Below are 23,727 nucleotides of genomic sequence, written 5' to 3' on the forward strand. Positions count from 1 at the left end.
AATGCGCATATAGTGTTTTGTACTTAACACATTGTCCTGAATGTAATAGCCTGCGAGATGTAAGCAGTGACAATATTTCAGCAATGTAGCCACTAAATTTGAAGCAGTCATTTGTTTTAAAGCAAAACCAGCCTGATATTGCTCCTCCATAATTTGCCACTTTAAATCCAGCAGCTACAGCACCGAAATATTGTCTCTGTTTGCATCTTGCAGGCTATTACTTTTGGATTGATTAGCTCAGCTTTGCACCATATGTTTTACTTTACTTCAACTCCCTCCACCTTAATATATAAAGTTGTAAGGGATAGCCTTGGAGGGGGGTAAAGTGCAGAGAGATAAAGAACCAACCAATCAGCTTCTAACTGTAACACAGCCTGTAACATGACAGTTAGGAGCTGATTGGTTGGATCGACATATGGAATCCTGGGTACACATCAGAACGATGTAATGAATGACGGAACAATCACTTGTGCCATCCTTCATTACACTGTGTGGCGCTGCATGCGATATCGTCATGTTTGATGTGCAACACATCAAACCTGACGACCTCACATGCGACCGTGTGTGTGCTCATATGGTGTATACACACTGCACGATATGCACGATTTGCCATTCTGATTTGGGCAAATCGGCACGACATCACTCCAGTGTGTACCCAGCTTAAGTTCATTTTGTTTAAACCACAATTATTTTAGTAGTTCCTGTAAAGCAGTGTAGATGTATATGAAGGAATTTATTTAACTATAATATGCAAGTAACTCAGATTATTTTTATAATGTTTGTATTTTTGAGGCCAAGACAAAAATGGATCAGAAGCACGTAAGCCGACCCTTGTCAGACTTTCAGATCACTTGATGGAGGGTTACAAGAAGGGAGTAAGACCAGTGAAGAATTGGCGAAGTACTACACAGGTGTATATAGATATCGTTATATATAGCATTTTAGGAGTGGTAAGTTAGTATTTTCTCCATTTATATCACTCTTTCTCAAAAAAAAAAAAATTCTTTATCAAATCTTCCTTCGCCTGCCCCTACAAAGGCATACCTTCTCTGTCTTTGTTCATATGGATTTCCACAATCTTTACATATTAATATATTTGTCCTTCATGGTGGAGACTGGTAATTAAATTAGAATGAAATGACCAGCCAACAATGTTACCTCAAATCGCATCCAGAGATGATATCCAAACTAACAGGAAATCTCATCAAAACCTCATGCTGTAAGCTGGAAATACTCTAAAACCATATTATACATGTTCATCATGACTTGTTAGACATTATTCAAATGTTTTGGTTGAAAACAAACACAAATAAAAAAACAAACACCAATCAAAGAATTTTTTTTTTTTTAAATTTGACAACCAATAATTTGTTTAGCAAAATAGCTCTTCCTCCTTTTAGTCTGAGAATACATGTGGAACATTTATATACTCCACAAATGTTATTCTTCATAAAACATGCTGATAGATATCTACTCCAGTTATGAAATCTAAATTTTCTGTCAATTCTTTGAAATTGGAACTTACATAAACATTTTATTTGATTATTAAATATTTGAAAGGATTACATTATACCAAATAAATCTCTTACTCTTTAGCCACAATGTAGAACAAAGGTATCCTAACCTTCGTATTGCCTTTAAAAAAAAATCCTGCTCCAAATACCTCAGCAAAATTGCAAAAGAATCTGTACCTTTGCAAAATTAGACCATATTATTTTCCCCCAATGTCTTCAAGATCTCACAGATCCTCTCCAGGAGCACTTGAGGTTATGATCAAGAAAAGTACATCTTATCGATGTTGAAAAATACAATCTTACAATGAAATTTTTTTTATTCAATACTAGGCTATAAGTTTTGGAAAAACTATTCATTGTAAAGTGTGTTGACTTTATTTTTGTTAGAGTGTTGCTATTTCTCTCTGTACTTACATCAATTGCTTCCATGTTTTTTAGTTAGAATTTTTATTAGACAAGTTAACTGCAGCGTCTCTAGTATTTTCTTTTCAGGATGAAAAAAAACAATTTCTAAGAACTTACATCTGGCTTAGACAGGTAAATAACTGCACTATCAAATTTAAAAATACTTTAAATAATCTAAGAGAATGTCATAGTTTGCAATTCTCTGGGTTAGCTACAGTATGTCATGTTTTCAGCAGAAATTTTCCTTTAATCGTTATAAAGGACATTGCACTTTTGTGGTTGTCTAGATAGTGTATGCTGCAGTAGACTTTGAAAATGTAAAATATTTACATAATTAAAAACAGTAAATCAGAGCATTGCATATTTATATATATTCTCCCAGCAAATACAGAACATTATTATTTTCTAATGCTTAAGTGATGTATATAAATTCCTAAAGAAATAGGATTTTATATACCTTAACACAATTTACGTATTATAATAAAATGCTGAAAATATGACACTGTATAAATTATTATTATTATTATTATTATTTATTTAGCGTTACCATATTCCAGTTTTAAAAAAGAATATTTAATCATTCACATCAGTCCCTGCCCCCCATTGGAATTTACAGTCTATATAAAATTGTCTAATACACATGCTAGGGGTCAATATTGACAGAAGCCAATTGGCCAACCAGTATATGTATGGACTGCGGGAGGAAACTGAAGCACCTTGAGAAAACCCCTGCAAATACCCTTAAGAATAAAATAATTCCACACTGATAGTGCCCTGGTTAGAATCAACCCCATGGTTATATTGCTATTATACAGCAATCTTAACCACTGTGCACATTGTATTTGCTTGAAAGCATATTTGGAGCTGTAGTCATTCATTTTTAGTACAGGTTTGGAAGCATAGTAGAGTTATCTGGAGCTCAGGTTTGTCGTGGCTCTGGGACAAATCTGAAATTAGACCTGAAGAGCAAACATTAATACAGACCTGGGGATGTCAGATCTGGAGCACTGACAACCCTAGTGTAATTAACATTCTGACATAAATTGTGGCAATAAATTTCATCAGTTTAGGTATATGTTGAAAGTATTCATAGTGTTTTGCACTACTAACAGGGGTATTCAATTTGGAGCGAAAAGTCCGTGCTGGTCCTTTTGCTCCACATCGCTGATTTTCCTGGGATAAAGTATCGGGCGTGCGCCCGCTTTATCCCCGTATTCAAAGCTACGAAAACGGGAGCGAAATAGGATCGCCGAAAAAAGACGGGATTTACCTGGAATAAATTGTAGGACCCCCTAAAGCTGTCAAAACATGGGGGATCACTATGGGTACTCCCGTTTTAGCCTGCAAATGAAAGTCGAGGTTTTAAATAGCTGCGGCAGGTATTTTTTTTCTGACATTGAAGTGATGCAGAAGAGCACTTAGGTAATTTTTTTTTCGTTTTTTTAAGTGGTCCCATCAAATTGGGTACTAGCATATTTTGATGTCCCTAAAGTAATTTTTAAAAAATTCAGAAAAAATGCACCTGCCGCTAATAGCCTATTCAAGAAAACACCTGCCACATACTTGCAGAATAGCCCTGAACCTATTTCCCTATGTTTAAACATTTCTTTCCATTTTTTTTTTTCACCCCAATTTTTAAATAATTTTTTTGGGGTGTCTCTAATTTTTTTTTTTACTTTTTTTGACACAGTTTATTTTTAAATGACATTACCAGGGTTGCAGGCAATTTTATTTAAGCCTGCACCCCTAAACCCCAATTCTGCACTTGTTTTCGCCACCTATTCAGTGGTGAAATGTTATCCCTGTTATTTTTCAAAGACTTTTTGAACCTGCGAAAAGTCTTTGAAATTGAATACGGGGATAATTGAAATCGGCGAAAATGACGATTCCGAAATTTTCGCTCCAAGTTGAATACCCCTATTAGTGGACTGCGGTTGTTTCTCACTATTGATGAAAGAGTAATCAAATGTTGGTCATTTTAACCCAAACTCCTTGCAGTGTGGGCCAAGTAAATAGTGTAGGTGCCCCTATAATTTTTGAGACCAGCTCCCAGCCAATTGCTGGTGGTTATTATCTAAACTCACTTTCATGGTTGCATTTCCCAGATTACAAATTAATTGTGAAGATTAATTATATTTATTTAACATAGTTAAATATGCACCCTATTTCATAATGTTGATGTTGGTGTTTTTGTTTGTGTTTGTATTTTTCTAGTCTTGGGTAGATGAATTTCTGAAATGGGATCCAATAAAATTTGACAACGTAACTAATATATCCATTGATGAACAAATGATCTGGAAACCAGACATAATTGTACTGGAGTTGTGAGTACCATATAAACAAATAATTTTAAGACAGAAAACAACATGCATGTCTATTTAGTTTGTCATTTTTATCTTCAAAATCTTTAATATATTCTAAATTGTAGCAATACTATATGTTTGTCCTATGCATTCTTAAATATTTCATTCATTGAGATCCACTACAACTGCTGTCCCATAAATCTATAAAAAACAAAAACAAAATCACATATACTGGAGACAAAGAATATGGTCAAGTGATAATTTCTAAAAAAGAAAAATGTGTCCTAAAAATATTTCTACATTAAAATAAAAATACATAAAAATCACAACAGTGCTACAAAAAACCCACACAAAATATATACAGTAGCATGAGCTAGCAACAAAAATGCTGTTAGCATTATCAGTTAGAACTGATAATGAATCTGGGCCTGATTCAGAGCCGGTCGCTATTAGCGCTCGTTCGTTCAGAAAAAGGGGGTGGCTATTCAAATGAACCATTCGCTCTTTGCGGTCTGTTGCCGCCTCTATGTCTGAACGAGCGAACAAAACATGCGGACGTTTTTTTGATAAAAACTGCCCCTGGCCGCTCGCATCATACGTCATGTCCGCTATTTATTAGATTAATCGAGTACATCGACCAGCGTATGAACTGCTCCCTATTCTTGTGGTTGGTTTTTCCTACCACAAATTTGCGAGCAGTTCTGACTATAAAATAACCCAGTGACGTGGTCAATGACGCTGCTGTTTTAATTATGCACACCCATAAAACGCCCGTTTTGACCTTTAAGCACGCGTGCGTTCTGATCTCCACTCCCCGTTTTCAAGCACCTTCCCCTGTTAACACCCACATACGCCTCCTCTTGTCACTCAAAATAGCAGGCATTCGCTATTTAGCGAACAAACGATTTTCGGCCACACTGACTGGTTCGCGCATGCGTATTACGATCCGTATGCATGCGCAGTTGGGAAAACATCGCTCGGAACGAACGAGCGGCCGCCTACGAGCGGCTCTGAATCAGGCCCTCTATCAACAGTTTATGAAAACAAACTACAATAGACACCAAACTCTTTAGGAACTTCTCAACCCCACATGGTTAAAGGACTGCACTGTATCTTAAAAATGAGGATCACCTTTATTTAGGTTACTCCCAAATCAATAGTTAATACTTTTACGTCATAAATGACCACATTGTGAAAATCTCTCTGGTATTAAACGCAGATCTATTTACATGGATGAATTTGCAATGCAGTAGATTATTCACTACCTCAAAATTGTATTTAATTCCTTATATGTATTTAAAGCCCTATAGGGTACCAGAAGACCAAAGAGTATAAAGAATGTACCAGTAGTTCACCTGTAAAGAAATGTGTAAAAAAACCTCAAAATACACAGACTGTGAAAGTACAGTTTTATTACATACATACACACACACACACACACACATACTCACCTACATTATCAGGAGTGGTCCTCTTGTCAAAAGTAGGCATCCAAGGTCTTCTTAAAACAAAAAAACAACATTACACAATCCACGCAACACGTAACAACCAGGATGGTTGTTATGTCCCGAATGAGACGCTCAGACGCAACTCTAACCTTTGTAGAGTCATATCTGAGCGTTCATTGGCTGAGAGAGGTAAGCCCCCGCCTCCATTGAAGTCAATGGTGGGAACCGCAGAATGAACTTTAATAACCTGCGGCTCTCTATTGACTTCAATGGAGGAGCCGTTCATTGGCTGAGAGAGGCAGGGGCTCACCTCTCTCAGCCAATGAATGCTCAGATATGGCTCTATAAAGGAAGAAGCCGCATCTGAGCGTTTCATTCAGGAGATATGAACCATCCTGGTTGGTATCTGTTGCGTGGATCACAATTTTTTTTTTAAGAAGACCTTGGATACCTACTGGACAAGGGGACCACTCCTGGTAATGTAGGTGAGTATGTGTGTGTGTGTATATATGTAATAAAACTGTACTTTCACGGTGTATGTGTTGTGTATTTTTTTACACATTTCTTTACAGGGGAACTACAGGTACCAGTGAGCCCTTAATGGCCCACATGCTGGTGCTTGTGGTTCTCCAAGTACCAGCATGCGAGGGAGGCTTGCAAGAACCTGTAATTCCACTGTAAAGACAATGTTGTTAAATCTATTTTTTATACACTACATACACTATCAACCCACCACCCACCACCCTAGGGTGGCGGGGATAGCCCCAGGCTATCAGCCTAGGCCAGGGGTTCCCTGGAGAGGGGGAACCCTTTATTGGGGGGTCCCTAACTCCACAGGTATCCCTGGCCTGGGCTTACTAGTGGTCAGGACTGATGCTGCGGCTGGGGGGCCCGGTGAAAGGGCTCCCCAGGCTGTGGCATCAGTCCCCCGCTAGAAAGGGTCTGGTGCTGGTTTTAATTATAGGGGTACCCCTATGCAACTTTTTCCCCCTATAATTAAAACCAGAATTGGACCTGCAGCCTGGTCCTGGTACCTAATTTACAGTGGAACCCTACACGTTTCTGGCTGGCAAAATCGGGGCTGGTTAGCCTCTTGGGGGGGACCCTCACGTCATTTTTTTAACAAAAGATTAACCCTAAAAATAAAAAAAAACAACAAACAGTCTGCACATATTTCACTGATATGTGCAGCCTGCTTGTTCAGGAGAGAAATTCGAGCGGTTAAATTGGGACTTCAAAACGGACAGGATTGACCAAATACACCATCAATCAACATGATCCTGTCAAAACCAGGACCTTGGTAAACTCCCAATTTTGTAAGTGAAAAAAACTTCTGTTTTTGATCGATCCTATCCGAGTTGAAAAACGGGACAATTTGGGACCAAATCAATCTTAGTACATTTACCCCCAGGTCTTATTTGCATGGCTGTATGTGTTTGCAAGAAACTTATACAAACAATAAGATACTGGAGGCAGAATCCTAAAGTAATGACAGCTAAACACACAAAGTGGTCTAAGGTGTAATAAACAGAATGACAATACAATACAAATCACTCAGACACAAATTTGAGTACTCGTCAGGCAACAACAAAATATTAAAGTCCCAATGCTGAAGTTAGGGCAGGTGGTATATTATCAGAAATGCAAACAGGCAAAAGATTGTGGTAGGTGGCATAAACTCATAATGCAAAGGAACTGAGGTTGTTGCAGGCGTTGGCCAAGAATAACCGAGAATTAACAAATGTAATGGCAGACAACGGGTACAAAATTCAGACAAGCAGTCTGAGTAACAAGCATGATTCTGGACATAGAGGACAAGCCAGAGATGAGCATGTTATCATTGGCTATTAGTGTGTGCAGTTGATAGTGCTGTCAATCCTCCCAACCCTAGCAGCATAAGGAAAGAATGTCTTGCACCTGTCACATCAGGAATTGAGTGAAGACATTCAAGGCAATACCGATGGATCTGAACTGCATTGGTATAGGTGTGGCTGTACTTATCATTTATTCTGGAGTTTGTTACTACAGGTTGAGCCTCCCATATCCAAAATGCTTGGGACCAAGGGTATTTTGGATATCGGAATATTCCGTATTTGGGAATAATTGCATACCATATTGAAATGTCTTAGGTATAGGGCCCAAATCTAAACACAAAATGCATTTATGATTTATATACACCTTATACACACAGCCTGAAGGTAATTTTATACAATATTTTCAATAATTTTGTGCCTCAAACAAAGTGTATGTACATACATGAAATTCATTTATGTGTCATATACACACAGCGTATATGTCATTTTATACTTTAGTTTTAATTCATTTGTGCCTTAAACAAAGTTTGTGTACATTGAACCATCAAAAATCAAAGTTTTCACTATCTCAGTCATGCTAAAAATATTCCGTATTTCGGAATATTCCGTATTTCGGAATATTTGGATATGGGAGACTCTGTACTTGTTCTCAATTTGAGTAGTATAGATCCATATTTGCACTATAATTAGCATCATAACCAGATGTTGTAATGATGATACAGTCCATACACCTGTTTAATGGTTTTGTTCTGGCCCTTATAATAATTGATTGATGTCTGTCTTCAGTGTGGAATCTACAAAATCCCCAGAAGCTCCTTATGTTTATGTGAACTTTAAAGGGAAAGTCTACGACATCAAACCACTTATTATAGCTACTGCCTGCAGCCTTGACATCTACTACTTCCCATTTGATACTCAGAAATGCACAATCTCCTTCACCAGTTGGCTTCACAAAGGTATGTTTGATACCCTTCTATTGGCAATCTTACATACTAATGAGGGTGGCAACCAAAAAAATGGGAATGACTGAATGAACTAATAGATTGCACTTAATGCTATAAAGCAAAAAATATTCCAGGCAATCCCCTTTGACCTTAGGGGGTGATTCAGACCCACTCACTGGGCTGCGTTTGCTTGTAGCCAGCTGATTGTTGCAAACTGCGCTTCTGTAAAAGACGCAGTGCACGTGGGCGAATCAGTCACAGCGATCGGGAGATGATCGCTCTCAGCATACAGCCAGCCCGTTAGTTTGAGTGACAGAATGGGCCGTTTGTGGGTGGTGACAGGGGAAGGACAAAGGAAATGGGGGTTTGGATGTGTGAACGCAGGCGTGTCAGTGCATTTTTACACCATTATAAGGTCGTACATAATTAAGACGCAGCGTCAGCATACACGTCATACGAGTGAAATAAAGACAGCAGCACTCGCAGTGCTTGCTGTAGGCTAGGGTCTACCTCAAGCACTGTGTGCTGGTTCGATGTCGCCCCCCGATGGTACCAATGTTCTCATACACTTCCTGGATATGACGTCTGAAAGTGGGCGTCTTTTGTCTAGGTTAGCAAATGTCTAACTTCACCTGGCGAACGCACGTTAAGACATAAGGGGCGTCCTGATGTCTTAGTGAGCGATCGCGGCATTTGCATTCTGGCCGTCCTTACGGCTGCGAGCGAGCGCAGAATAGCGATGGGGTCAGAATGAGCTCCTTAGTCTGGTGGTATTAAGCCTGGCCTACAAGTGGTCATCAATAACATATTGTGGGAGAAAGACAACTAAGGATAATAAACCATTTTAAAGATTCAAATAAAAATTAACCTTTCTTAGGTATACTTTAAAAAAAACCTTGTTGAGGGTCTCCACTTTAAAATGATGGGTAAAAAACATAAGCATACTAAAACATATTATCTTGCTGTTATTATTATTACTATTACATTTTATTTATAGGGCACTACAAGTGTTCCACAGTGCACATAGAGCAAAACAATTAGACAATACAATGTAAAACAGTACAAATAGCATTACAAATCTCAACACAGCCTTTGATGCAATGTGTGCCATTAAAAAGTACATCATCAGCTGAAACCTGTAGCTGTCAGCTTGGGTGCAAATGACAGGTCTAGTTCATCTGATAAAACAAAAACAGAGGAAGAGAGCCCAAGGAGGATGTGTAACAGGTGTGCAAGAGAAGTAGGTGATGAGAACAGGAGGGAGGAAGGCCCTTCTCATGGAGCTTACAGTCTAAAAGGAATGGGGAGACAAATGCCAGATATAAGGTGTGAGACAGTGTAAGGGGAGTAAAGAGGTTGGCAACATTGTGACATGCTTAAGTAGTGGATGGATATACTTTTATGAACAGACAGTTTTTCAGTGCCCGCCTGAAGCAGTGCAGGTTGGGGGATAGTCTGATGAAACAAGGAAGATCATTGCAATGATGGGGGCAGCTCGGGAGAAATCTTGAATTCTGAATTGAGATGTGGTAACCAGAGGGGAGCAAAGGTGGTGGTCATTGGCCAACCGGCGAGGGTGGGAGGGAGTGTGTAAGGAGATGAGGTTGAAGATGTAGACAACTATGGAGTCGCAGAAGGCCTTGTATGTGGTAATTAGGAGTTTGAAAAGGATTCTGTAGGTGAAGGGGAGCCAGTGAAGGGCTTAGCAGAGACGGGAGGCAGATGTGGAGTGGTGAGAAAGGAAGATAAGTATAGCTGCAGCATTGAGTACAGACTGGAGAGGAGAAAGATTGGGCACGTGGCACTGTGAGTAAGCTCTGCCACGGACTTCACCACCAACATTAGCTACAAACGCTGGCATACTATTGGAGCTCACTGGGTTTCACAGCACAGAGCTAGCACTGGGTCCACAGTGCATACGACTTGGTATATTACTGGAGTGCATCGGGTTTGATACCTAACAACTACAAGAGTGTTTGTCCAACAGACTGTGCAGCTACAGTAGTACACTCACTCTCTTATCATCAGTTATAAGGAGGTGCCTCCTTTCCTATATTTTTCTCCTTTTCCCAGGACTGTAAGTATATGGAATTCAATTGATATACAGCATATATACATATATGCATTTTTAAGCCTACCTTATTGGAACTTTAAAACATAATCTGTGCATTAGTACTACTGCAACATTGTATTGTAGTTATTTATGAGGCTAATTGTGATTTTATTCAATGCATTTATTAGAATGTGGACACATTAGTGTCAAAATTACATAGAATTTAGTGATAATTAAGATATTCTTCGAGTCTTAGAGAAGACTCTTTCTCTCTTTTACATGTTCATGTCCTATTACCATTTTTACATTGTATTTTATTTATTGTGACACTGTGATTAAAATAGAATATTATACTACCACACTGTTCTGTCTATTAAGCACCACCTTCTACATTTATTGTTGTGTTAAACCCAATAAAGGATATTTTTTATGTAAATCTTTAAGACGTTGGGTTATCCCTAGTTGTCTTTCTCCTTAAGTGTGCCCACAAATAAAGTCCTGTTCTCCTTTTCTTTAGGTTTTCATTATACTAATGAGGGTGTTCTGTCCCATATTTTATATTGGTTACTGTATACATTTAGATGCTTTTAAGGTGTGTTTGACTAGGGCCAGAGCAATATTTTGTAATGGATCTTTAATTCCTATTCATCCATGTGTACCCTTATTGATGTGGGTAGGTATAGAACAACCTGTAACCGTTCAGTTTAATGGCATGGTTTAGAAGAGGAGCTCATTTTGTGTGAACCAGTGCCTTGTCTACACAAGTGATTGTTTTGTAAAGACACTTCCACAGTAACCCACTCACTGTTGCCTAAATCCTGGTGCATTGGGCCTCTGGAAAGCTATAGAAGGCTGAGAGCTGCTTTCAGTTACATGTATAGAACCCCTAAGGTACTTAGGTACTGTTTCAGTGTTAAATATCAAAGTCCAGTCCTCTCTAACCCTACCGTAAATGAAAAAAAATGTTGGTACATAATACTGCATTAACAATAAAATACATCTATACATATATAATTATTATTTACACCACTAAAGTCCATTTACTTTACATAGAAAAAAAATTACCACCACCAAAAACTTAAGATGAGATGATTTCAAGAGTAATAACATGGCTTTTACTTATATTTATGCATAGCTTGTCTTACTGTATTCCTTAATTATAATCAATTCTCCCCACACTTCCTCTTGCATAACTGTTTTCATTGATCTCCATGAGTAAATGACATGAGTAAATGACATGATTAAGAAACAGCACAAGTTATTTATATTTTTGGATTGGCTACTATCCTAGGCAATTATTATTATAATAAAGCCTATGATCACTCACCTAAACATATAAGGTCTTTATTTACATTTTGACATATTTACATAGGGATGTCCAAATGGATGGTCACTATTGATGATTTGCCACCAATGGTTCATGGGTTTGTTAATGATTGTAACATAGAAACATAGAATTTGACGGCAGATAAGAACCACTTGGCCCATCTAGTCTGCCCCATTTTTAAATATATTGTTACCTCAACCCTTATTGATCCTTACTTCTTCTGAAGGATATCCTTATGTCTATCCCAAGCATGTTTAAATTGCTCTACTGTCTTAGCCTCTACCACCTCTGATGGGAGTCTATTCCACTTGTCCACTACCCTTTCTGTGAAGTAATTTTTCCTCAAATTTCTCCTGAACCTACCACCCTCCAGTTTCAGAACATGTCCTCTTGTTCTAATACTTCTCTTTCTTTGAAAAATGTCTCCTTCTTCAAGAGTGCAATGTTACTCTACCAATGATGGCAGACATTTGTTGGTGACATGTCAATGGTTTTGTTTTTAGTGGTGCACATCGCTTAGCCCTGTACCCCACTTAGTCCCATCCTTCTTTGCTGATTGACCCACTGCATTTATATGTCCCACATTAGATGCTCATCATTGATTCAGACCAGTGAAGGCTTTTTGGTCAATGGTTTCCTGCATTGATGTAAAGTGACACCTTCACTAGAGACCATCAATAGTGAACTATTTGATGGTCATGCCTAATTACATACTGCACATGTGCACGAGAAATGCATATACATTAACCTGTACTGTATAGCTAGAGAAGCAGGACATCTGCAGACATACTGTAGGCTTGCATGCATAGTCTTAGTACAGTAAAGGCATATTCACATATTTACAATGCAATTAGAGTAATTTTATCCAAAAATAGCAGGTGTATCTCTTGTGGCAGTGTTTAAGACTATAAGTAGCACTATACAGTTGCTTCTAATTGGCTAAATTCATATTAAACCCTCCAGTAGACATTATCAAGTCACAACCATCTATTTGCATGACTCATCTGATATATGGACTATTGCAGAAAAGAAATTCAATTTTAAAGACAAAGAAACCCCCAATATGTGTTGGTATTTGTATTTAATTTTATATTGAAAATCATATATATATATATATATATATATATATATGACACTCCATAACATTACTGAATTGTGTACAAATAGGGTAATGTGACCTCTACAATAACCTCTAAATAAGCTCCACTGTATTTGTCCAGGACATGATCTCTTTGTTGCTATGCAAATTCTTGCATCCTCAAATTAGACCCACCCTCTCGTCAGGCCAAGCTGCACCCTGAGCTACCCAAATCCATCCTAACCACCCACAAATGCTCACTCAAGGATGAAACTGTTCCTGTTGCCAAAAATATGGATTAATGTTTTTAAATCATTGTATTTATTATATTAACAGTAATCTATGCAGCACACACAAGTCTTTGCTTTATTAAAACATAGATCGCAACAATATAACATAACATTTCATACAATACCTTAAATACCAGTGATGTGCAGTGAGATGAGGCAGGTGAGGCAGAGCCTTTCCTTTCATACTTAGGTCCACTCCAGAGGAGTGACTATACTTATTATAAAAAAAAATGTAAAGAAAATATTATAAATATCATCTTTGTTTTATTCTAATAATTGTTATAGGCAAAACTCTGGAGAAATAAGTGTATGGCAGGTGAGGCACTGTCTCCTCTGTTTACCTTTTCTGCACATCCCTGATCAAAACACACCACATTTCTAGCACTATATACTGTACTGCTGCACCTTTGTATAATGTCCACATGAACCCTCGGGTTCATATATTTCTCTACAAATCTGGCTCTAATACTAGCCAGTGTCCCCCCAGCCATTTACCTCACCGCATGTCACTGTTAAATACATAAAACATATTTTTGCGTGATAACAAAACCATACTGTGTATGAACACTGGTCACCCTCCCCCTACACTTAAACCTCCTATATATATATATATATATATTTTTTTTTTTACATAATTACAGCTGTTTAGACGTATGCAAAACCACTTCTTTACAATTTACTGAAATCCCCATGTGACAGAATCAATAAGGGAAGGACTTCAACCACCCACTCAAGGGGGCTTCAGATTGCACCATAATCTGGACCAACTGACAGCGTCCAACCTTCCACTGTCAATATCCATCATCCGTTTCACCTTGTGTAGAATTTTCCCCACCACTGCCTCACAGGGGAAGACTTTACCACTAATGCCAATATGACAACGTGCATTCCACGTGCATAACCGAACTGCTAAACTAACTAGAAATATGGTGCTCAAAGCAAACCTTCCATATCCTTGAATGCTCCATATACCCATTCAGGGAAACTAAGCCCCGAATACATGGAATGTGTAAGGCTCTTTAAACTGCTTTATAAATCTTTATGTTAAAGGAACACTCACAGAAGAAGTGGTCATTGGTCTCTTCCTCCCCTTGACACTTCTCTCATGGGCAGCCATGATCATCGGCACTTCTACACATGAGAATCCCTCTCAAATAAAGCCTTCCATGGAAGGAGAGCCATCTGATGTCCCTAAACTTCAGGAGGATCCTCTGAGAATTAATCAGTTAGCCCCTCTGAACAAATATCACCAGGGCAGTCTTTCAGTGACAGCGGAACATGAAAGTAGGCCCGCAGAATGCTCAAACCCAACTCTTTTCTGGTTGAGTCTCTTACATAACCCTCCTCCAGCCTCCACTGTCCTGTTACTTTCGGGCACAGGATTGCATCACACAAGCACACTCAAGTCAGCAGCGCTTTGGTATAGAATAATGAATTGCACAATTATTGCTTCAGTCATATTCATTTCCTCTTAAATCAGTGGTTCTCAATTTCTCATTTTTCATCTGGGTACCTCCCGGTATTATTTGTACTCTAAACATTTGTAAAGCAATATATTTAAATATAATTGCTATTAGATAAAATGTTTCGTCCCTGCTAGATATAAAAGCAATAAATGTCATATAAACAAGATGTTTTTAAAAAATGACACAAGAATAGAATGAATTGTACATTTTCGGAAAAATTTAAAATTGACAAAAAAAAAACTATAGTCCACATATGCTTTCTTTTATAAGGATACAGGACAAAAATATGCTTTTACATGTTGTTATCAGGGTCCTACCGTTACACATGGGGTTTTACTTGTGTGCCTAATTGGCACCTGAATGTCCTGGTCCTACAGACATTTTTTGAAAGTACCCCTGGATATCAGTAACCCTTGAGGTTATGTCTGAGATAAACATATATTGTGAATACAAGCCTCCATGTGCATCCAAACAAACCAAACTAATTTAGTGTGATATATAATTGTCTATACATACGGTCTTGAAGCCAAACAAATCAAATTTAAGCAAAGTTGCCATCTAATATTAAGGCCACTGACATTAAAAAAAGCAAGTACCACTGCCAGAGAAACCACCAGCTAAATGAGAGGTTGTTAATTAAAGTTTTACTTAATTTCAGGAATTTATTGAAGGTTGTCTATTATTGGAGGTTGCCTAGACCTCCATAATGCATTCAATTGCAGTAAATGCCATTGAATTATACAGTCAGCATTCAGGAAAATACAACACTGTTGCTGTTTTCCTGGACCTGAGTAGAATAGTGACTATGAACACTGAGCGTTAATGGAAACAAATTCCATTTTCAGACTCATTTTTGTGTATTGTACCAACTGTACCAACATAAGAAACACTAGTACAAAGAACAGACTGCATGCAAGTAGGTATGAGGCTTGAAAAAGTAGTATATGGAAAAATGAAAGACTGACCCAAAGTGTACATTTATTACCTTTAGTTTATGATGTAAATGTATCACTAATGGAAGAAAAAGATGAGGTGAATGATTTCAAGAGTAAATACATGACTGACGCAGAGTGGGACCTTATCAACGTCGTTCCAAAATACCGTTTCATGGATGATCACGATATAAAATTCCGGAATATAGAGTATGTTGTAAGTATTTTTGTTGTTGTTGTTGTTGCTGTTAAAGGACACAGGGGTCTATTTACTATCCTTGGATGGAGATAAAGTGAATGAAGAATAAGTACCAGCTAATCAACTCCGAACTGCCATGTCACAGGTTCTGTTTGAAAAATGACAGGAGCTGGTTGGTTTGTACTTTATCTCTGTTCACTTTATCTCCATCCAAGGCTTAGTAAATAAACCCCTTAGATAGACACAGTGGGTCTGACTCTTAGACTGATGCAAGTGGAAATGCTAAGGAATATCCAGGACAAGGAAGATGGGTTCACCTAAGCTCTGGGCACAGCTGCACTCCTTGCACCTATGGCAGTTATGCCCATGCACACACTGATGGAGATTGCTAGAGGATATGGATTCATCAACTCATCAATAGACCACTCAATCCGTGATATAGTCATTTCCTGGCAGGGACAGCGGGGCGGAACTGTCCCGGAGTGTCATAGGCAGTGTGCAGTTGGAAATTGAACACCTATTTCAGATGGAATGCACCCAGAATGGGGTAGGTGCAATCCAGACACTAATGATGACAGTTGGGGCTGTGGACTTAAATACAGTGGGCGGAATATGCTTTGACATACAGAAGCATTGATCTTCGACATTTATGAGCAGATTCCCGCATTAGCATAAGGTAAATGTAGACATGTCCATCTCAGTAAAGGCCCCCATAAATTAGCGATGGATTGTTGCAATTCCCTAATCCCCAGATGTCAGACACGTGGCATCAGTGAAATTCAAAGTGTTGTCCAACATGATATTTCTGACCAGCATATCACTGGTTCCAGTCTGATCGAGGTAATGGTGACCTATTGTATGGGCAGGGCCACAAATAGGGGGGTTAGGGGGGGGCACGTGCCCCGAGCGCTGGACTTCAGGGGGGTACTGAGGAGGAGACGGGGAGCCTGGGTGGCTGCAGATGTTGATTCGGAGCCACCCACAGCAGCCCTTGCATTATTCTAAGGTTTGCATCGGTTGCGAACCAATGGGAGCTCATGGACCGGCAGCCAATCAGCAGCGGCTGCTGGTCCATGAGCTCTGATTGGCTCATGACTGGCGCCACATTAGATTGACTGCAGCACTGTGTCACTCTCTCAAGGGCTGCAGACGGCTGCCTGCTAGTACAGCTCCAAATCTACATCTGCTGATGCAGGCATGGTAAGAGGCTCATGGAGTCGGGGGAGAGGGGAAATGTAAGAGACTGCTAGAGGGGTAGGGGGAAAAGCTGCTGCAGGGGGAGGGGCATAATGTGTAAGGGACATTACTGTGGCATAATGTATAAAGGGCATTGCTTAGTGGTGCATAATGTGTAAGGGACATTACTGTGGCATAATGTATATGGGGCATTACTGTAGCATAATGTGTTGCATGGGGCATTACTGTGTTACAAATCCACACACTTTTTTCAGGAGCACCCTCTCTGTTTTGTTTTTTTGCAGGGGGAAATGGTTTATTTATTTATTACCAGTTATTTATATAGCGCACACATATTCTGCAGCGCTTTACAGAGAATATTTGGCCATTCACATCTGTCCCTGCCCCAGTGGAGCTTACACTCTATATTCCCTACCACATGCTCACACACATACACACTTATGGTCAATTTTGAGGGGAGCCAATTAACCTGCCAGTATATTTTTGGAGTGTGGGAGGAAACCGGAGTACCCGGAGGAAACCCATGCAAGCACTGGGAGATAAATATATACTAGTATTAATCCAGATCCATGGCATGCTGATAGCCGCAGGAACTGTATCCACCATACAAGGAGCAAACAGAAGTTACTGTGCTCTCTCTTAAAGATCCCACCGCAATGTATAAAAGTGGCCTCCGAATCCACTGCTGCATCGGTGGTCCACAGACAGGAGAGTTATGCTGGCAGGTGAACAACCTAAATGAGTAGCTCCTGGAACTCTGGCCAAACACACTGTCCAGCAGTGTGCAGTGACCAAGACACAGGTGCTCACACACAGGGAAGCACACTGAAATCGGAGCTCCCTGTACAGGTCGGCATGCAAGTCAACTAAGTTTAGATGGCAATGTAGCAAAGTGGCAGAGAGGCACTATGCGCACCAGTAAGGCAGCCCTGACCAGTTTCTTCCCAGTACCGGGATTTCTTCAGAGGGATGTGTGGTGTCAGTAGTATCGGTTATGAATCTAACGCATTTCTCGGCCTGAGAGCACTGGCCGTTTCTTTCTCTGAGTTTTCTTTTTATATTATTCTAATAAAAAAGTCAGATCAAGATTGAGTAGTTGTGGCAATAAACTAGTTAATTCACACTCATTACTCATGTACGAGTTTGTATCTCACCTCTTTTACATTGTGCATGAGTAGAATACAATTCAGGACATTCGTAAAGTCTGTCTGAAGATGCTACACGTAGAAATGTCATTTTTTTATAGTACACTTTAAAAATGTAACCAAATAGCTGTTGTATATGTTTGATATTTGTCATCTCGGTATGACAGGTAGTTATCAAAAGAAGACCTCTTTTCTACTCTATCAACCTGATTCTACCTAGTTTGTTCCTCATGATCATGGATATTTTTGGATTCTACATTCCCCCAGAAAGCGGAGAGAGGATATCTTTCAAGATCACCCTCCTTCTAGGTTACTCCGTTTTTCTCATTGTTGTGAATGATACTTTACCTGCAACAGGAACTCCATTAATAGGTGAGAGATAAATCAAACATGTGGTGGACTAAAAAGGATTCTTAATGAAGACTATAGTTTATCATGTGAATATACTGATTTGAGAAAAAAACACTGAACCTTTTGATGATTCGTGTTAGTGGAAGAGTCCACAAAATATTTAAAATACTAATATACTGAATAAAGTATCAGTGTAAATATGATGCAGTATATTTCGACTTTACTGTTAGATATTCTGTCTTTACCATTTCTTTTTAGGTGTTTACTTCATAATGTGCATGGCATTGCTTTTGATGAGCCTAACGGAGAGCATCTTTGTAGTACGAATGGTTCACCAGCAGAATATCTATCCACAAGTTCCGGCATGGGTGAAGAGTTTGGTCCTTGAAAAGATGGCTATCTTACTCTGCATCAAAGATGTGGAGTTTGGTTTATCACTAAATAAAACCAATGCAACATCTCAGTTGGAGAATGGTGGCACTGGTGAGTTTCAGAACATGGCTTACAAAATAATGAATAGGTAGGATCCACTCTGTCATTTTCTGTGGATACTTGAACATAAATGTCAACAGCCTTCACTGCTAACTCTCCTGTCTAGGCAAAGTCTATCCACTGGACATATGGTTTCTGCAGATATCAAATGTGACTATGGTCTGCAAGCAATGAGAAATTAGGGTACACCACCAAAAATCTTAAAGAACAGAATGTAATGTAATCAAGTGTTTATTTTATTTCCCTGTAATGAAATAAAAGGTTTGTTATTGTTTGCTACATAGGGGAAAAACAAGTGCACTAACCCGGTCTAGTAATTTTGATCTGCCCTTAGGGTCAGTATTTAGTGCCATCTTTAGAGAGTCTATTGATCAAGCAGTGCATGACGGCATTTTTTGCATTGGAAAATTCACACTAACAACCCTGGGAATTGTTCATAGTTAAGTCACACAACCAATGGCATGATCTATGCCCAATTTTGTCCTACACAAATGTGGTCAAATTAGACAGATCCAGACATTCAGCATTTTGAAAAGCAGATAAAATGTGACTCAATTTACCAGTTGAACAATGACAGCAGACACAGGGGTTGATTCTGAGTTGCGTATGAGTTGCGCATGCATCGCAATGGTTACTGCCGGGGGATGCAGATTGAAATTCCATGGAGAGCCATGCAGTTTCAAAGGGCATTTCTGGTCAGTAGCTTGGTAGGGGGCTAACAGGGTGGGGCATGTCGGTGTTAGTGACTGTATCTAAAGTCACATTTCCACTGACACCGGTGGCCATTGGCAGGTGCATTGTCTGATGATGCGACCAATGATCCGCCAATAGAGCGTCTTTTTATGCACTTTGGCAGATTTGCGCTGCTGCCAATGGGTCTCTTAATAGGATGCCCATCGGCTGGGCCATTAACATAAACACACAATATCGGCTGTAACAAAAGTTGCAGCGGATACTACAACTGCGTCCTCCCCTGAGTCATCCCCACTGTCAGATACATTATAGTGATCTGACTACACCATCAGCCCATCCCAATAGACACCCAAATGTTTCTAGTCAGATTTTGTAGGAATCGTCAGTGAGTTCTGCCAAACAGAATACTGTGATGTGATTTGTGGTCGCTTAGGTAAAAAAAATGTCCTAATTGCCTTCAAAGTCACATTATACTGTATATTAGCAGCTAAAGAGACAGAAGGGGGTGATTCTGAGTCAGATGCAGGAAAGCGCCCAATGTTTTTACTCTGTGCATGCATCCAAGACACATTGGGCATGTGTCTGTAATGAACCTCAATGGTGGGGACGCAGATCAAAACTGCATGGAGATCCATGCAATTTCAATCGGTGTTACTGGATGGTAACTGGGGTGGTGGTTAACAGGTGGGGGCATGTCACAGACATATCAGTGTCAGCAACAGAATCTAAGGACCCAGTTCCACTGACACCAATGTTCATGATTTCAATAGGACACCCATTGGCCATGACGTTAACATAAAGACGCTATTACAACTGCGTACACCTCTGAATCACCTCCAGAATGTGCTGAAAGGCATTTATATTTACTTTACAGAGTAATATCAACTTTTAACTGTCCATTCTCTTTGCTTATTAATGTTTTGTCTCATCTATTTCTGCAGCTTGCCCTTTACCTACAGTACCTTCAGTTCAGCTGACTGTTATAGAATATTCTAGACGCAGAAGAGCTATGTATGAAGATTGTGTAGGCAACATCCCACAGGGGTATCTTACAAATGTTATCCACACATTTACAGTAGGGTGGCCTAAGGGAATGTGAATGTAAGGTTAGGGTCATAATTAGCTCATATACAGTAGGACCTGATTCTGAGTCACACGCTGTTTTATATACGGCCGCATGTAGCTTTTCTCCGTATTCTGTGCATGCATCCTAGGCTGCATACTGTATGCATCTTTGTAAATGTAGGAAGAATTCAGATTCACAAGTATTTCTGTTATTTCTCTACAGAAGGAGTTTTTCTGGGTGGCAATTAGGCTGTCACAATGCAAGAGAACCAACTTGTTGAGTGCCATGGGTGTGTAGCCAGGGTTACCCAATAGGCTCAGATGGATCTCCTGCACCTAATGAGATAGGTGCAAGTGCCGATGATGATGATGATGGCTGCTCTCTTGTATGGAAAGAAAGTGGGGCATATAAAGTCACATTAGCATTCCATTTACAATCCCAGTCACATTCGGACCTGCATGCAACTCAGTATCAGACCCATAATGTCCAGGCAATCATTTAATAGTTGCAGAAGGTAATAGTACAATGGGCCATATTCAGTTTTGGAACTATAGTTAAACTGCCCTGTTTCCTAGTATGATATAACACTGAGGAGTAGTTATGACAATGGAATCATAAATGTCAGTGGTGTTTTGTGTGTTCTGTACCTAAAGCAGTTACTGTGTGTGTACACCTGTCGCATCTCTAGGAGTTTATGGGCTATGTGATTGTATGTTATCAAGTGTGTGACTGGGGGAGATTTTGTCTCTATTCTCCCCTCCACTACTCTTAGGGGCTGATTCATTTCCACACAAGATGTGCCAACTGAACGGCGTGGGAATGCTTGTAATGGTGTCATATACCTGAACAATGTTGCTCTAGCGTAAGTCCTAGTGATATCAGCAGTCATGATAGCGCTTCAAATTGTATTGCCCTGTTAATATTTTATTTTTACCCATTAGCAATACTTTAAAACATTAATTGTTTACTTTTTTTTCCAGACAAAGTGACTGAATGCAGTAGAGGAAATGCAGAATACAACAAACGGTCTTCGGAAGTTGCTTTGCCAGTAACAGAGCAGTTTAAGTTGCTGACTAGTATCCTAAGAGAGATTGTGTCCATCAAGGATTGTGTGCAGAATATTACTGACCAGAGTATCACAAAAGAATGGCTCCGGGTTGGATACATCCTTGACATGTTCCTCTTCCGGACTTATCTTTTTTTAGTGATTGTGTATGCCATTACATTGATGATGTTATGGTCCATGGAATTATATGAATGACTTACATGAGAATCTTGAAAAATGTTTTCCACTGATCCATCAAATTTCTTACAAAACTAATTTTTTATATTTGTCAATGTTATCCAAACCATCTTTCATCCAACAGCTTTACATTATAGAGTATATATTAACTTCTCAAATCAGGTGTGTCATATCATGATTATTAATTATGTATGATTTCAGTAGGGAAACAGTTCAATGGACAAGCTGAAGTTTAAATCAACTAATTTTCTTAATGTTACAATGCAAAAATATTGTAAAATGATGAAAGGTACAAATAGAATAGAGAATATAGATTAGTAGATTGGAGCATGGAGAGTGGGTGGGGGTTCTCAACTCTTTAATGATGTGGATAGAGTCAGTTTTTCAAATCATGGGGACCTAAAGAGATCAGACCTGTCCTTCACAGAGAATGGGATCTCATAGTTTTCTATGATGTCTATGACAACCTTGCAGTCAGGCTTTGAGAATCTGGAAATGTTTTGAATCAGAATATTTGATCCTTTGAATAACAGTTTGATTGCAGGAGAGAAACTTGGAGGGATTTCTTATATTGTGAAATGATAGTCAGGGTCCTGATCTGCTACTCGCTGGCTCATGTCAAATTCAGGAACATGATCACCATACGACCATTAGAGAACATCTTCTAGACCCACATCATCTGCATTCATCTAATAATATAGGATAGTGTTTCTCAGATACAGTTCTCCACTAGCCCCAACAGTTCTTGTCCTTAGGATATTAATCCGTAGAAACAGGTATACAGTGTTGTGTTGAAATCTAGAATTGGATACTGCAGTTTTATAATTAGTTGGAAATTTGTGTGCTTGTAAAACATATGTATCACTATTATTAAAGTTGGGGGCTTTGCTCCTAGTTTCGCATAGAGAAGTGATATAATCCTAGTCAACAAAATATGTAGCAAGAAAGTTGGGTTAAAGCCAGGCATAATTCCTTCCGAGATTACAGTAAATTAGATGGCTATTATCTTTGATCAGGCTAAAGCTGTGTACACACTTCTGATTTGCAGATATATCTACAGATGATGGTTGTTCATACACACTGAACAACCATCATCTGGCCATGGGTCTCACTGGCCGGGCATCGCATCTCACCCCCCTCGCCGCGACGTCTGCTGCAAGTGTACAGGCGGTCGGCTGACCACCTGTACACACAGCACGATGGACAGATATATCTGCAGATGATGTGATATGTCTGTGAATGACGTCGTTCACAGACATATCGCTGGTGCACGATAGACGACCGGCAGACAATATATTAGCCAATCAATTGATCGGCCAATATATCTGCCAGTGTGTACCCAGCATAAGAATTATTGTGTATTCAAATTAGGGCCAACTTGGGTATGGTGTATAAAATTGTACTTGTAAGCAAAGCAAACAAGACTATACAGGCTTATTACTGTAAATGTTTGTTTAGTGGTTACCCGTGTGGAAAGGATCTAACAGACTATACTTTTTAGCAGTCAGTACTACAAACACATGTTAAGGGCCCCTAATGCACATTTTAGTTAACATGTGGGCATCAGAGTCAACATCGAGGTAAAGAATATTATATTTTTTGTAGTGCAGTTTTTTTTTGTACATTATATCATTAGTATTGTAAACGGATGTGTGAATAAAATTGGACGTTCAAATTAAAAAACATGATTATCATTCTTATCTGCCAGTTACAGATCCTATACTACAGATCTTTATTATTGCAATTGTTTTTCAAAATTGCATGTTA

General features: G+C 39.1%; 1 protein-coding gene across 1 annotated transcript; it reads left to right on the forward strand.

Moving 5' to 3' along the window:
• Positions 1-827: 827 nt before the first annotated feature.
• LOC148504738 (5-hydroxytryptamine receptor 3A-like) lies at positions 828-21,978 on the forward strand. Its single transcript, XM_088448513.1, has 8 exons — positions 828-950; positions 2,007-2,051; positions 4,134-4,243; positions 8,271-8,440; positions 15,634-15,791; positions 18,283-18,487; positions 18,725-18,949; positions 21,698-21,978. The coding sequence occupies exons 1-8, from the start codon at positions 855-857 to the stop codon at positions 21,976-21,978; spliced, it is 1,290 nt and encodes a 429-aa protein (XP_088304639.1). The 5' UTR covers positions 828-854.
• The last annotated feature ends 1,749 nt before the right edge of the window (positions 21,979-23,727 follow it).

Source organism: Taudactylus pleione, unplaced genomic scaffold, assembly GCF_031769625.1.
Source record: "Taudactylus pleione unplaced genomic scaffold, aTauple2 ptg000457l, whole genome shotgun sequence".
NCBI classification, from domain to species: Eukaryota; Metazoa; Chordata; class Amphibia; order Anura; family Myobatrachidae; genus Taudactylus; species Taudactylus pleione.